This window comes from Brachyhypopomus gauderio, chromosome 3 (genome assembly GCF_052324685.1).
Source record: "Brachyhypopomus gauderio isolate BG-103 chromosome 3, BGAUD_0.2, whole genome shotgun sequence".
NCBI lineage: Eukaryota > Metazoa > Chordata > Actinopteri > Gymnotiformes > Hypopomidae > Brachyhypopomus > Brachyhypopomus gauderio.
The window spans coordinates 11,640,956-11,655,446 of NC_135213.1; the positions used below are offsets into that span (position 1 = coordinate 11,640,956).

At 39.5% G+C, this 14,491-nt stretch overlaps 1 protein-coding gene across 2 annotated transcripts in view; it reads right to left on the reverse strand.

The window, feature by feature from the left end:
* Positions 1-6,882: 6,882 nt before the first annotated feature.
* Positions 6,883-14,491, reverse strand: part of grin2cb (glutamate receptor, ionotropic, N-methyl D-aspartate 2Cb) — a 39,083-nt gene continuing 31,474 nt past the window's right edge. For both annotated transcript variants that reach the window (XM_076999541.1, XM_076999543.1), the window contains 7 exons: positions 13,667-13,820; positions 13,284-13,409; positions 12,388-12,617; positions 11,165-11,325; positions 10,837-11,024; positions 10,231-10,463; positions 6,883-9,639 (listed from right to left, as the gene is read on the reverse strand). In XM_076999541.1, the coding sequence (XP_076855656.1) occupies positions 8,233-9,639; positions 10,231-10,463; positions 10,837-11,024; positions 11,165-11,325; positions 12,388-12,617; positions 13,284-13,409; positions 13,667-13,820 (2,499 nt within the window). In that variant the 3' untranslated portion in view covers positions 6,883-8,232. The remainder of the gene's footprint in view (positions 9,640-10,230; positions 10,464-10,836; positions 11,025-11,164; positions 11,326-12,387; positions 12,618-13,283; positions 13,410-13,666; positions 13,821-14,491) is intronic.

Consider the following 14,491-nt stretch of genomic DNA (forward strand, 5'->3'; position numbering starts at 1 on the left):
AATATAATAATAAATGTCTTACTCTGGTAGTGTTGGGCTATAATTTTGCTAGTTCACCTGCTGAATTCATGTGAACTGTGCTACCTCTGGGACTTTACTTTAGCTGGATAGGTACATCATACAATACTCTCTTTATGTTCTGAAGAAACACTGATAATAGTTTTTTCTGTTAATGGCTGCCTGTGTAGTCCTGTGTTTATATTCAAGACTGGTCAGTAACCATTCTGTCATACTGTTCAGAAATTGGAAACACTAGATCTCTAAATGAGAACACATTAGCCTAAGACACATTGTGATGGAAACAGAATGACTGCAAATGTCCAATGGATGTCTGGAATATCTGAGCCGCTGTCTGTGAATGCTCAGCTGGAACCAGTTTCACACATTTTACACAGTCCTTCCTCTGCCCTTACTATTCTAAGGCTTTCACATGTGCAAGAAAATGGGTCAGATTTGTGGAGCATGACCAAGTACTTCTTGTAGTTCGTAGCTTTTTGTGAGAGGTGGTGAAACACAGTGAAGGGGAGTTTCTCTGAAGATGATGCACACAGCTTTTGCATGGGGAAGATGACAGAGAATGCTGCATTTGTGTACACTGTGCATTTGTGTACACTGTGATACAGCACTGATTGAGAGTGACTGTACATGTGTACTCCCCAGTGCCTCTTTGCACAGACATTTGGGATGTTTCTGATTTTTCCTGTAGGATTAGTAAAGTACACATTTCAGGGCATGCACTCTTGGGGAACTTAAAAGCTCAAACAATGGCAGAATTCGCCAAAACTATGATTTCCTTCCTAGAGACAGCTGTGTAATGCTATCAGAGTAAATTGGGCAAGGGATTTGATTAGAAAAAATTACAGGGCGTTCGATGTTGCTGTGTAATTGCCCTGTTTAAATTTTAATGTAGAAATAAATCAAACAATTGCTCATAAACAGAATTGCTGTATAATTGAAGTATGCTTGAACAGACACAAAGAGATAGAAACACAGTGAAATAAAGCGTGTAAAAAACTGATCACCAAAATTCTTTGAAAAAATTCTTAGTTTAGTGGACAAACAGGCAACTATAGGCACTGTATTCAGTGTTAGTATGTCCATGTTGCTATGTCTTTCAGTAGTAACCTTTAACCTTTGCCTTTCTTTACAGCCTCTCTTGTTCCGCTCTCTATACAGGGCAGTAATCAGTTGCAGTCAGCCAAGATGAATGTAACAGCATATAGTCCCAGCAAACACAGAGAGCAAATGGAAAGTGTACAGTGATTATATAAGGGAAATCACGATCAAACTGGCACAAAACAAATGATCACCTATAATCGCAGTGAAAGACACCACGTTTCCATTAACCCCACAGAAATATCGCATTAACCCTGATGCAAGACAACATAAACAGTGAGCCAGTTACCCAGACCAAGCTGATATATGCTTTATAAAGCAGTAACATAAATTTTGCCACTATCTCCTTTCCACCTTACTTGTGGGCTAAAGCAGCAGAACACAGAGATTACAGTAAGTTTCAGTCCTTTGGGGCCATTTAAGTGATTTGTAATTGTAATTATATTTATTCAATTGGTATTAAAGAAACACAAGATACTCCTGACATCAGTGTGAATAAATCATTTAAATTAGAACATTCGAGAGTTGGGCATCCATTTGGTGCATCTTTTATACAGCTCAGATAAGAGTCTGAAGAATGTGTGATACAAAATGTGCCACAGTGACTCCTACAGTCACTGTGACTCTTACAGTCACTGTAGTACAGTTGATGAGAGGATAATATTACAATTACAATATCAAAACGTTGCTAATAAGCTGGGACAAGCACACATCTGCCCTTTACCTACTGAAACATTAGCAGAATTGGACTAGGCAGCACCAGTTTGTGCTGGTAAAGGACATGATGGAGCAGTTGAGAGGTAACCGTTGCCCGTGCTCCCTTTAGGTCTATGGCCAGGTGAGAATGCCGGAATGGTTCAGTGAGTTGAGTTACTTTTTCTCATGTTCCTTGAATTCTAGTGAAAAGAATTTAACTCGTCGTACGGTTTCCAGGTCTGCTAAACTATAAATGGTTCCATCAGAGGTGCCCTGTGTATTTTATGATGTACAGATGGATAATACCCTTTTTACAAGGCTGCTTTGCATTAGTTGCTTTTGCTGTTTTTTTAAATATGGTATCAGTAATGTATTTCAAAGCAATCTTTGATGATAATGCAGCATGTACAAATTGTGTTTAATAGTGTATTACACAGATATTATAATTAATATTTAATGTGATGAAATGTTGATCTTGGGTCATATAGATGCAAATGGAATTGTTACTTCTTAAATTAAAATAGATTTAATTCAGGTTAACCCTCCTGATTTAATGAAGTACAGATTTTGTAAATGTGTGCGTGTGTGTGCGTGTGTGTGTGTGTGTGTGTGTGTGTGTGTGTGTGTGTGTGTGTGTGTGTGTGTGTGTGTGTGTCGGGAGAGGGAGAACGGGAGGTAGAAAGAGATAGAGAGCATGATATTTTGCCTGCATTTGGTCATGGACGAAGATGCCTTGCACATATTGGCTATGGGTTATTTTTACAATAGGCTGGACATGCTACTTTAATGTATAGTATCTCCAAAATGAAGAGAAGACCCAATAACTGAGTGTCTGGTCCTCCCATGAACTGCTACTCATGTTTTCTTTGTACCCAATACAACAGAGATGTAGAATACTACTGAATGTAGTCTCTGTTCAGACAAAATTAAGCAATATATTTTCAGATATTACATCTTGCTGTCCATGTTTTCTTCAGCTCTTCTGGCATAATGATTTGCTAATTTAACAAGAAGCCTTTAATCCAGACTTGGTGGGTGGTTCAGCTTCTTCATAATTAGAAAGGCATTCGTTTCCAAGTGTTCACTGGCAACACACTAAAGTGTGGCCTCACTCTTGTAGGGGCCTATGCCATTGTAACCTGGGGGTTGGTAATTTGTTGCCATATCATGAGCCAAGGCCAACTGCTAGGCTTGTCACCTTCAAAGGACAAGAGAGATGGTAACCAGTGACAGACTTCAGTCCTGGAACCATGACCTTAACCTCTCATTTGGGAAGCTCACAGTTTATGTTTTATATTGTTTATATATAAGTTGTGAATTCTGCAGTGTACATTTTATGGGTCTTTATTGAGTCTCAGTTTGTTTGATTGTTTCTTTACTCAAAACATTGCTGATAATGATGGTCTGGTAGCACTTGGGAAGAAATGTTGTAAAGGAATGCCTCTGGTTTGTCTGCAGCTAAGCTTATGAAGCCATTCCTCTGTGGTTTCTTGTGTTGTTCACTGTCTCTGGCACACAGTACTGATGATGTATTGTATATAAGGCAGGAGACCTGCAGATACAAGGTAGGACCGGTCAATGTAAACACATTTTAGATTCAGTTTAAAGACAGAACATCTTTATTTCAGTGCAGACATAGATTAAATTGCACTAGATCCACATTACAGATGTGATTTAAAATTCTATTTTAATTCTGTTTAAAGACAACATAGTGTATATGCATATATGCACTTTAATATAAATGTTATTGTGCAAAACTTTCAACTGGATTTTGTTAAAAAAAATACATTGTTCAATGATATTTATATTTAGAGAGACATTTTCAGATTTAGTTCCATAAACGAAATCACAAATGTCTGTAACTGTTATGTGCAAAATATATATATATTTATATTCATACTACTGTGGAAATTCATACAAGGATGTTGACAGGTTTAGACAGAACAAATGAGTTCAATGTAATCAGCCATTGGTTACACACCCTTGTGCTTATCTATATCCTAAACCCACACTTACAAAACTAGGTTACTTTTACTGAACTTAGTTTTTTTATGTGACAGTGCCATCGACCTCTGCTTGGCAGCAGTGGTGTCCATGTGGTTTTTGTTTATGGTGTGTCTTTCGTTTTTGACATGCTTTATGTTTTGGATTCGTGCCACACATCCACACAGGTGGTGCAGGTTTCCATCTCATTCACTGCACCACCTGTGTGCCATTATGTCTTTATTTATTTCTCTTAAACCCCCCTTTTTGTTGTAACCACTGCCTCAGTTATTAATGTTACTTTGCTTGCTTTCGTTTTCATTCCTGCACTAGAGTTGAGTTTTCCTTCATTAAACTCCTTAGTCTGAACAAAATAGGGACAGAAATAGGGACAGTTGGACTAGGATTCTATTTAATATAGATTATATTTTATTCAATGTTATACTTTATGTATATAAAACATATACAGTACACTGTTTTACATTCCTGCAATGTATTAATATAATTGATGTACACATAATGTCAATTTAAAAATACCCCTCCCCCTTTTTTTAAATAAAAAAAAGAAAAAATCTTAAACTGGTCTCAATCTAGGTCTTGCCCACATGCTTTGTTAGTCTTCACTTGGACTAAACTACTGTAAAGTCTCTGTCTTGACTCAGACTTGATGTGTCCAAGTCTCAGTCTTAACTTGTTCTTGGCACTAATGTTCCTGAATACAACACTATTAAATTATTGCATTAAATTATTAACACTGATAGGATCATGTTATGTTGACAGAGCTTGGATTTGTTCATTCACATAGCATAAGTTGATTTTAATTAAAATGATTGAATATGATGTGGCAGTTGGAAAACAATTTGTAAAGCTTGATCCAATTAGCTATGGCAGATAATTAAGCAATAACACAAGACAGGGTGCATCTCATCAACGGATATCTGCATGTCTCCAGGTCTGCAGGCACCGCACTGAAGGCGATGCATTTTAAAGCCGCTGTGCTCTCAAATGATGTTACACTCAAATGATGTTACACACAAATGAAGTTACACTCAAATGAAGTTACTCATGAGCTGCTCCATCTCCAAATCGTTTATAACAGTGCACCAAAATTGTCCCTGTATCTGCAGATATTACTGGTGTCATTATAGGAAAGTCACATGGTGTGCTTCTATTTGTGTTGAAGATTAACATCAACCAGCTGTTGTTGCTCTATATTTATCTTTATTTATTTATATTATTTATCTTATATACACTAAAACATGCTAGCAGACCACCTTACAGACCAGTTCATAGACCAGATCAAGACGAGCTCATAGACCAGATCATAGACCAGTTCATTCATAGACCTGATCTAGACCAGATCAAGTCCAGCTCATAGACTAGTTCATAGAACAGATCTAGACCAGATCAAGGCTAGCTCACAGACCAGTGCTGGCCAGCACTGCAAAGCAAGCTGTTTATCATTGTGCATTCATGATTAAATCCCATTCATATCACTTTTAGCTAAATTTAGTTGCTTTTAAAGCTTTAAACAATAAACATATAAATGTAAAAACACACATAGGTGAAACTTCCAAGGACATGGCCTGTACCGATTGTATAAATATTGTTAATTTCTTTAAAGCATTATTTTCCTCTTCAGAATAAGAATTGCAGGCATTTCTTTGCCAGAGTAATTAGCCGCTGTTTGAGCCTTGTGCAGTTGCTGGCCCCTTCTCTGCCTCTTCCTGTCCAGCTCACGTGACTAAACCCCTTCTAAACCCTTTGCTGAAAGTGACCAGCAGCATATGGGAAAATGGGAAATGGAAAAATCTTAGCTCATTCTGGGAATGAATGTGAAGAGAATGTGTGCTATCATGTAAGAGAAAATAGCTGTAGCATTTGTGTGTGTGTATGTGTGTGTATTAATATTATGCATTCACATCAGCAGTCAAGCTGCATGGCTGAGATGATAAATCACTTGTAGGGATGTCATCTTACCTTTCACTGTCACTTGCTGGCTGGATAAAGGGGAAGGATGATGTACAATATAATGAGCATTGGCTGTGTTGTGACAGCACAGTCTAATTATGATGCTATTACTATCTTCAAAAAAGGATTTGAAGCCTTAGGCTGTTTTAGAGAGGACAACCGTGAACAAATCAGTTAAATTCCAAATCTTGCAATGAACATGCTAATTATTAATGTTTCGAAGATCCCACAGTTGCATGGTTTCTTCATCGCGTACGAAACCTGCGGACAATCCCCCCATTTGACTTTTAAATGCAAATCACTTCTCTCCCCAGCTACCTGTGGGGTTTGATTTATTGTACGTCTTTCGTTTGTGGCCAATTATCATCTTCCTTTGATGCTTTTATATGCATATGCACTGAATCATTCATCAAGTAAAATCTCTCACTAGTTTGATAGTAAGAAACATTTCGTACGTGAAGGTGGATGAATGGGGTTTAAGCTGGCTTTGGTCAGCCTTTTCCTCACTTGTGTGCCGTCGAAAATCAAACACATGCTTTTCTGCCTAAGCAAAGCAGCTGATTTATGAGAAAAGTACAGTTTACTCTCCAGTAAATAAAGCTTTCAATTAATGCAGGTGGTGGTGGTGGTGATAAGCGACATTGTTATTACACTGTCATATGTGATGCTGCAATAACAAAGCAAAGCCCATAATGGGAAAAACTGAGTTTCTCAGTGTTCAGATTCTCAAATATTCTTCATTTGCTGCCTGGGAAAAGGTCTGCTTATCTGGAGATAACAAAACTCCCACTGCATAATTACTTCAATTCAGGTCACCTTGGGCTTTGGAGAAATACTCCAAGGTGGAGACTTTCGACATAATGAGATCGAGGGGTAAAGGACACTTTTTGGTAACATTCCCCACACTTTGCATAATCATTTTACAGACCTTTATTAATGAGATATTCATGACAGCCTCAAAATCCCCTTCAGAACAGACACATTCATATGTCATACTTGGGGCCTCATATTCTGTGTCAAATTGATTCTGTTATGTGAAGTCTTGGGTCAGGATGGAGGGCTCCATCTCTTTTTTATTCTGCATATCCTTTTTCTTGCTCTTCTATCTCTCTCTTCTCCTCTATGGTGTTAAGGTAGTTTTAAGACATTTGCCAGGGGGCTCATGGGAATGTGGAGTTCTATGCACTAGTGAAAATACTCGTGTGCTTAGTGACCCATGTTCACCAGTTGAGTTTACTCCATCTGCAAATTGCTTTTTTTATGTTACATTGATACAATACATTCATATTGCTATTGTGCCAATATAGAACTCACTTGGAATTATCATCACCATTTTATTTTTCCAATTTGAGTACAAATGAGAAATTACATAAAAACATTGCAAAACGACTAGACGCAGTTTGAAACATGAGTGTGGCAATAGTAAATATGCTAAATGCAGGCTATATGTAACTCTCTCTCTCTCACACACACACACACATACACACACACACGCACAAATAAATAAATAGATAAATAAACAAATGAAAAGAATAAATAAATAAATAAATTGTAGAAGTACAAATGAACAAAAACTGATAAACACTTGTAATATTTGATTTCAACTAATACTTTATATTGAAATATAGTTTTTTTATATTAACAGTATTGTGCACACCTTGCTGTTATGGATATAGACAGCTGTGTAGGAACTAACCATATATTTATATAAAGGATGATTTTGTCACATCATGTAATCTATGTAAATAATAGACCTCACTTAAAATGATTTTAAGCCACAATACCTAATATCTAAAATATGCTGCTGAATTGAATATAGAAGGCAGTATATAGAATACACTCTCAGTAAACCCTTTTAGAAATGACACAAATTCCACAGGATTTTGTGATGATAGACCTTCATGACACATAAAATTGTTGGAGGTTCTTGGTGATACTAATAATAGACTAGCATTCAATTTGCTCTTATTCAGAATCTCACAAAACACAAAGAGGATAGAGAGAGAGAGAGAGAAAGAGAGAGAGAGAGAAACCCCTGAAATCCAGTCCTGCAAGAATTACCTTTTTTTGGGGTTTTTTTTTTTTTTTTTTTTTACAAAATCAAGTATTATAGAGGATTACATGGAGAAATACCATATTTACCTCAGGATATCAAGAACAATAACACTTTTAGACCGCATCTACCTGAAACCTCATCAAACCACTATTCAAATAATAATCCCTTATTATCTCCTGAACCCAAGACATAAATTTCCTATTGACATTATAATGGTCCATTAAATGATGGTAATTAAAGGAACTCTTCACTCAATCAATCTTAACATTATTATTGCACTTCATCTACCCAAAAAAAGCCCAACGTGAGTTTCCAAGTTTGTTTTTTGCAAGAATCAAAGGCAGAGTGTTTAAACTGGTTGCTAAGAGTTTATTGACAGAGCTGTGAGATCAGGAACATTGTAAATAGGCTCAAACCTCAGACTCCAGGCTTGAGATCCTGCCCCATGTCAAGGGGACACCTGGGGTGCTGGATCTGTGAACCACTCTGCCCGCTGGAACTGAGAGTAGATCATCATGCTGCATGTGTCTGGCAGCTCCGTAGGGCCCATACACAGCGTCGCTGGGGTGCCACATACAGGGGAAGATGTTGCACAGCTCGGCCGGTCCGTACGGGAACGTGCTCTGGTAGGTCGGCAGGTCCGGGTAGGAGTACGGTCTGTGAACTAAACTGGCTGCTCTTCTGACAGCTGCTGCATTGTGAAAGACTGCCTCCCTGTAGGAGGGCAGCCGGGTGGACTGGGAGTGCCTCAGCTTCTGGCCTTTCCTGGGGTGCCGACGGAACGGATGAAGATAAATGTGGTCCATGGGTAATGGGTAACACATGTTGTTCCTCTGTCTTCCGTACATCTCTGTGTAAGGGAACAGGTCAGGCAGTTCAGGCTGGGAGGGAGCCGGGACAGGGGGTCGGTCATCTGGAAACCGCACCCTGTCTGGGCCCCAGGTGGCCTGGAGGAAAGAGGGTCTGCGATGGAGCTTCCTCTTCCCAATCAGGGGCACGTCATCCAGCACTGGCTCCACGTAGGTCTTAACGCAGGAATTACAGGTGGCGTTCCCTGGCTGGTAAGGACTGTCCATGGACGGGGCTGAAGCGTGTTCATGTGCAAAGTGGCTCGCTCGGAGCTCTGACAGACACACTGTCTGGTGTTTGTAATCATGCAGCCCTCTGAGGTCCATGGACTCCACCAGAGCGCTACGGGACCTCTTCTTCCGTCTGGAACCGTCAGAGGGGCGGCAGGGTTCTTGGTACTCCGCATAGATGTCTGGCAGCTGTAGGTCTCTGTATGGGATGAACGGGGAGCCCAAGTGAGCTGAATTTTGGGAATGAGGTTCATGCATGGCCAAATGAGGGGTGCTGATGCTGGATACAGGAAGCATCCCGTTGTACACGCTCGCCGACCTGGAGGGGAGAGTGTAACGCAGTGGGGTGGGCCGTGCTATCAGTCTATTGCTATGTGGGTGCGGCAGACTGGTAGTGTCTGTATAGTGCTGCGTGAATGGGGGCGTCAAAGAGCGCTGGCCATGGGCCGAGTGGGTTTGCGTGAGGTTAGTAATATAGGGGAAGTGACCGGGGCCAGTCTCCGCGGTGGTCACCTGCGGGATTCGCGCAGGCAGACTACCCCCCTGCCGGCTCCAGTGCTCAATGGTCTTTGTGGCATTGTCAAGAGAATTCTCCACCTTTGCCGAGGAGACGATGTCTTTGGCTGTCTGCAGCATCTTCAGCATGTTGGCTTGGGCATAGTTTGTTGTGATGTCAGGGTTCTGTATGTTGCCAGATCTTCCCACATCCTCAACACCATTAAAGCAACTATATATACCCTGAGAAAGAAATAAACAAAATATCTATTTTTTATGGATATGTATGGAATATAAACTTTTTATTCATTTATTATACACTGCATAGGACAACAAAGAACAATTTTGGACCAATATAAACTGTCCTCTAATAGTTATAAAATGAGAAGTGAATTTAATATGTTCAAACTCTTTGGATTAAAGATAAGTCCATTTTCATTACTGAAGGTTTATATTCAGATTCATGACATACCAACGATATATATATGGCTAAAATGCTAAAGATTATCTCATAGAAAATCAAATACTAAAATACTAAAATTCTACAATAGCTTTTGTTTTCTTGAAAGATGTTTCTATTCTCCTTACAACATAAACAATTACCAAAACAACCTGTAGTTGTCAGACTGGACAGCTTAAGTGTGCTTTGATAAGACAAACATTTATTTTGTCACAAATTATTTTAGACTCCAATTCAAACTGGATATGAAATCACTTATCACTTTTCGATATCAGATGATTTTTATTTTTATATTGTTAATATGCTCCCAAGTAAAAACCAGTAAAAAAAGGGTTTGAGGAAGTAATGTGGTAGAAAATGTGGCGTTAACCTACCCTGCTTATGGCCAACAGGAAGTCTAAGCGCTCAGATTTGTGAACAGAGTGTCTGAGTTTCCAGTATAAGAGATGCTCCCAAGCAAAGACGAGCAGACTGAGGCCCATAGCCACCAGCAGCATGTAGAAGACACCTGCCATGTTGTCTATGTCCAGCTTGGAACTCATCACCTCATTCTTCTCATTCTGACATATTCCAGACAGCCACACGGTCTCCAGTCTCTGTGTGTCACCTTTGAGGAGTAAAAACCAGAGGCAATATGCAATGTAGTCTAGCAAACGTTTAAGAAATTATACATCAGTTGTGCCAGTTTAATTTTTTTTAAGTGTTGTTTATTGCCTCAAGATGTTCATAATCTCACATTAAGTGTATATATAATGTAAATGAAATTTATTTCAATCAATTAATGTCAATTAATGTCAATTAATGTCAGTCTATATCAGCAAATCTGAAAAGAGAGACAACCACACAGTCCATGAGCATTATGAACTCTCAGGCTATCGGTGGAGTCATAGAGAGGCTGAGGGAGAGGACCGGGACAGTATCCATGCCGTGATAGAGGATATTAATTGTGGATCAGATTCGGTCCCCTGATGGTGATTTACCATCTCCAAGGAACTGGAGAAGAGCCAGGTCTATGGGACGCTTCCAGCGGGAGTCCTTCTGCAGTGCAATACCGTAGCCGGTAGTAGCAAACACCTTCCCACTGCCAATGGTCACCAGCTTGCAGCCCTCGTCCTTGCCAGCCATGTAATTAAGCACAGCAGCATCATATATGAAGGCCTCCAGTTTCCTGCAGCAAAGACGGCGACACAATCATGCACAGTTATGTCAAACAAACGAACGTTGCCCATTTATTTGATCCCCCTAGTAGGCCGTTGAAGGTGACCAGCTGCCTTAGACTATTCCAATTCACCACGACACAGGACACACCCTGTTTTGAGACTGTTGAGTGCCTCCTCCACTCCTTTCTGGTTGTATTTGATCATGTGGGTGTGCATGTCGGGGTAATTGCTGCGAATGTTTCTCTCTGTGCTGCCGTTTGGGACTGTGCCGAAGCGAAAAGGCGGGTAATGCTCCTGGGGCTTCTGGAACTGCAGGAAAAGACCGTGTGAGTTGTGATCATCAAGTGGTTAGATCTTACTGACACTGTATGTATTTAATTATCTTTCAAAAACTAATACAAAATAATAGCCAGCTAATAATACTTATTTAGTCTTATTTATTTCCCACTTTTCTTAATTTTATTATGCTTTATCTTAAAGTGTTTGCTTCATTTAAAAAGGTTAGTTTATAAAACTGTTACAAGTGGTTTACTTGTGAAATAATTGGAAACAATTAAATAACAAAACATATATATAAATATATATATGATCCATACAATAGGAAATCTAATCTTGCCAGGGGTGGGCCAGTGTATCTGGCACTGGTTTACTGTGAAATCATGATGGAATGGAGACAGTGGAGACAGAAAACAAACTCCCCTGGGCTCTGGCATGACCTTGCAAGTCCAGTGAGGAAAATGAGCCCTAACACAACATTCAACTTGCTGCTGGCTTTATAGTTTCTTTCACATATCGCTGACAAATGGATAGCTGGCAGAGATTCTCCCAAGTTTGCTACAGTACAATATATTTCACAGGCACATGGGTAAAGGGATGGGTTTTTGTTCCATCTCAACTTCCACACTGACTGGTCTCAGTATTTCTTTCTCTAATCCCTCTAAGAAATGGGGGGCCAGAAGAGATTTTCATTTTCAGTCTTGTTTTACTTTAAAACATGGTGACTATTAAAGACACACACAGCAATACATCTATGCATCACTGGTGCCAAATCTATGAACCCGCCTCCTGGGGCTTATTTCGTTTTGTATCTGTGAGTGATGAATCTGTTGCCTTCCTTCCCCGGAGGTCCTGCTCTTTTCTCTTTGCATAATTGTATGGTGTTTTATAACTAATAAAATTTTTCCACTCTGAATTACCATGAAAAATGTTTTTTTAATACCAGTGTTTTAAAACAGATATTAAGAGACTTTAACTACAATTAATACAATTAGTCTACATGAAACTTCAGTGTGCGTTAATGTGTACATCACAATATACATTAGTAAATGTTGGAAAACTGTGGAATTTTTTGGAAAATTGCAGCTTTCTTACCTTCTTGTCACTGAGTCCAGAGACGGTGTCAATATACTGCTCTTGGATCATGAAGGCAGCTAAATTGGCTGTGTAGCTGGCTAGGAAGATTACGGCAAAGAAAGCCCAGACTAGAACCATGATCTTGCTGGTTGTGCCTTTGGGGTTTTCTATAGGTACAGAATTATTGAAGACAATCCCCCACAAGAGCCACACTGACTTGCCAATAGTAAATGTGGGTCCTCCTGGAGCTGTGGAGAGAGGGGAAAGGTTTGTGGGATTTTTGCTAACCACTATCGCCTAGTTTCCCAGATACAGATGAATTAAACCCAGTCTTGGACTAAACTGTAGTGCCAAAACTAAATCCTCCTTCATCTACCCTTAGCCTTATTCTGGGTCTGGGGACCTGGTGGTATTTTTGTGTAACTAAATATCATGCCCAAAGCTGTAATAGAGAAGGAGAAATTAACTTTAGCAGCAGTAATGCTGTTAGTGTCATCTTCCATACTATGGAAGACATGGAGGCACGCATACCGTCCCAGTGGAATTGGCCTCCCAGTAGATATTTGAGCAAAATGGTGACTTGATTTTGACATCTCATTAATTGACCTCATCTCTTTGAATGAGTAAATTCATAAATGCTTCATAATCAGTCTAATGCACAGTCTAATGCAGTAAGTCAAATGTTTAACTCTGGTCAAATTATCTCTGCAAACATGATTTGTTTTTTTATCAGCAGGAACAAGCAGGCCAAACAATCAATGACAGTAAAATGGGCAAAGCGTCAATCATTAATTCAATTAAAGGTTTAGTTTCAACCCTGTCACTTCAGCGTATAAACTAATTACACTGGCTCTGCCCATTTGAAATAATACTTCCCCCCAGGACGAAGGCATGTCTGAAGAATACGCACTCACCTTTGGCACTGACTAGGCTACGGTTGTACCCGACAGGACTGAAGTACTCAAACACAAATACCGTGATGGCCACCACGGTTAGGCACATAACAAACATCATGACCCACACAGCTGGACTGTAAGGTTCTGAAAGGAGAGATGAGCATACACACCTCCATAAGAATACAATGTGACAGCATGAACCCTTAAAATAACTTGAGATATAAAGCACAATTTTTCACATTGTTTTTTCCATCACAAAAGAACCATATTCAAGGACCCTGATAATATATATATTTGGTGTTATATATATTTGGTCATTCAGATTTTAAACCAGGGCTAGTTCATGCTTTAATCTAATGCAGACTGATCAAAACGTCCATTAGACACATTTCACTTCCCACCTAGAAAGGCAGATGGAGAAACAGTGCCATTGCTCCTGGCCACCATGACACTAATCCCCGTCTCCACGAACGGCACTGAAAAGTCGATAATCTCTGAACGCTCCTCGTTTATTGTCAGGGAGCCAATGGCCATATCTGCACGCTTGTAGAAGACCTGCATAAAATAAGAAGGAATTATTAAATATGATCATGACAGTTAGTCAGTTTTCTCACCTAGTTATACAGTAGATACTTCACAACTGCATTAATGTTTGATGGAACAAATATTAGCTCTGTATTAGCAAGACTGTAACATTTATTTGCATTACACATGTAGTCAGCATTTCTTAGAAACAGTCCTCAAGAAGGAAACGCCAGACAATTTCAAAATGTTATGAAATGCTTATTTAACTCTTTTCTTTACAGGATCCTCTTCAAGGGACTGAGTGTATTTAAACCTTATGAATCATGGATGCATGTTGTCTTTAAAAGCTGGCGCCATAGTAAGTGAGGAGATGCAGGTGGTAGATATGACGAAGACGCCAGCAGCTGTGGAACACACTTAACCAGCAGATCAAGTGACACTATACACGGCAGGGGTTGACAGGATGAATAATGTCATGATAGCATTTAAATTCAGTTCACTCCGTGAACACGTCTAATGTGAACATATCTAATGACACATGCTATCTCGCATACAATAATTAGGTGGTCCAAGCAAATTTGCATTAAAGAAAGAAAGTGACGTGTGAGTGCACTTCATCTGATGTTGTCACGTCTTTGGGTAACACATTTTAATCTTAGCTCAATATTTTCAAGACTAAATCAGCTGAATCTTTCCCAGGA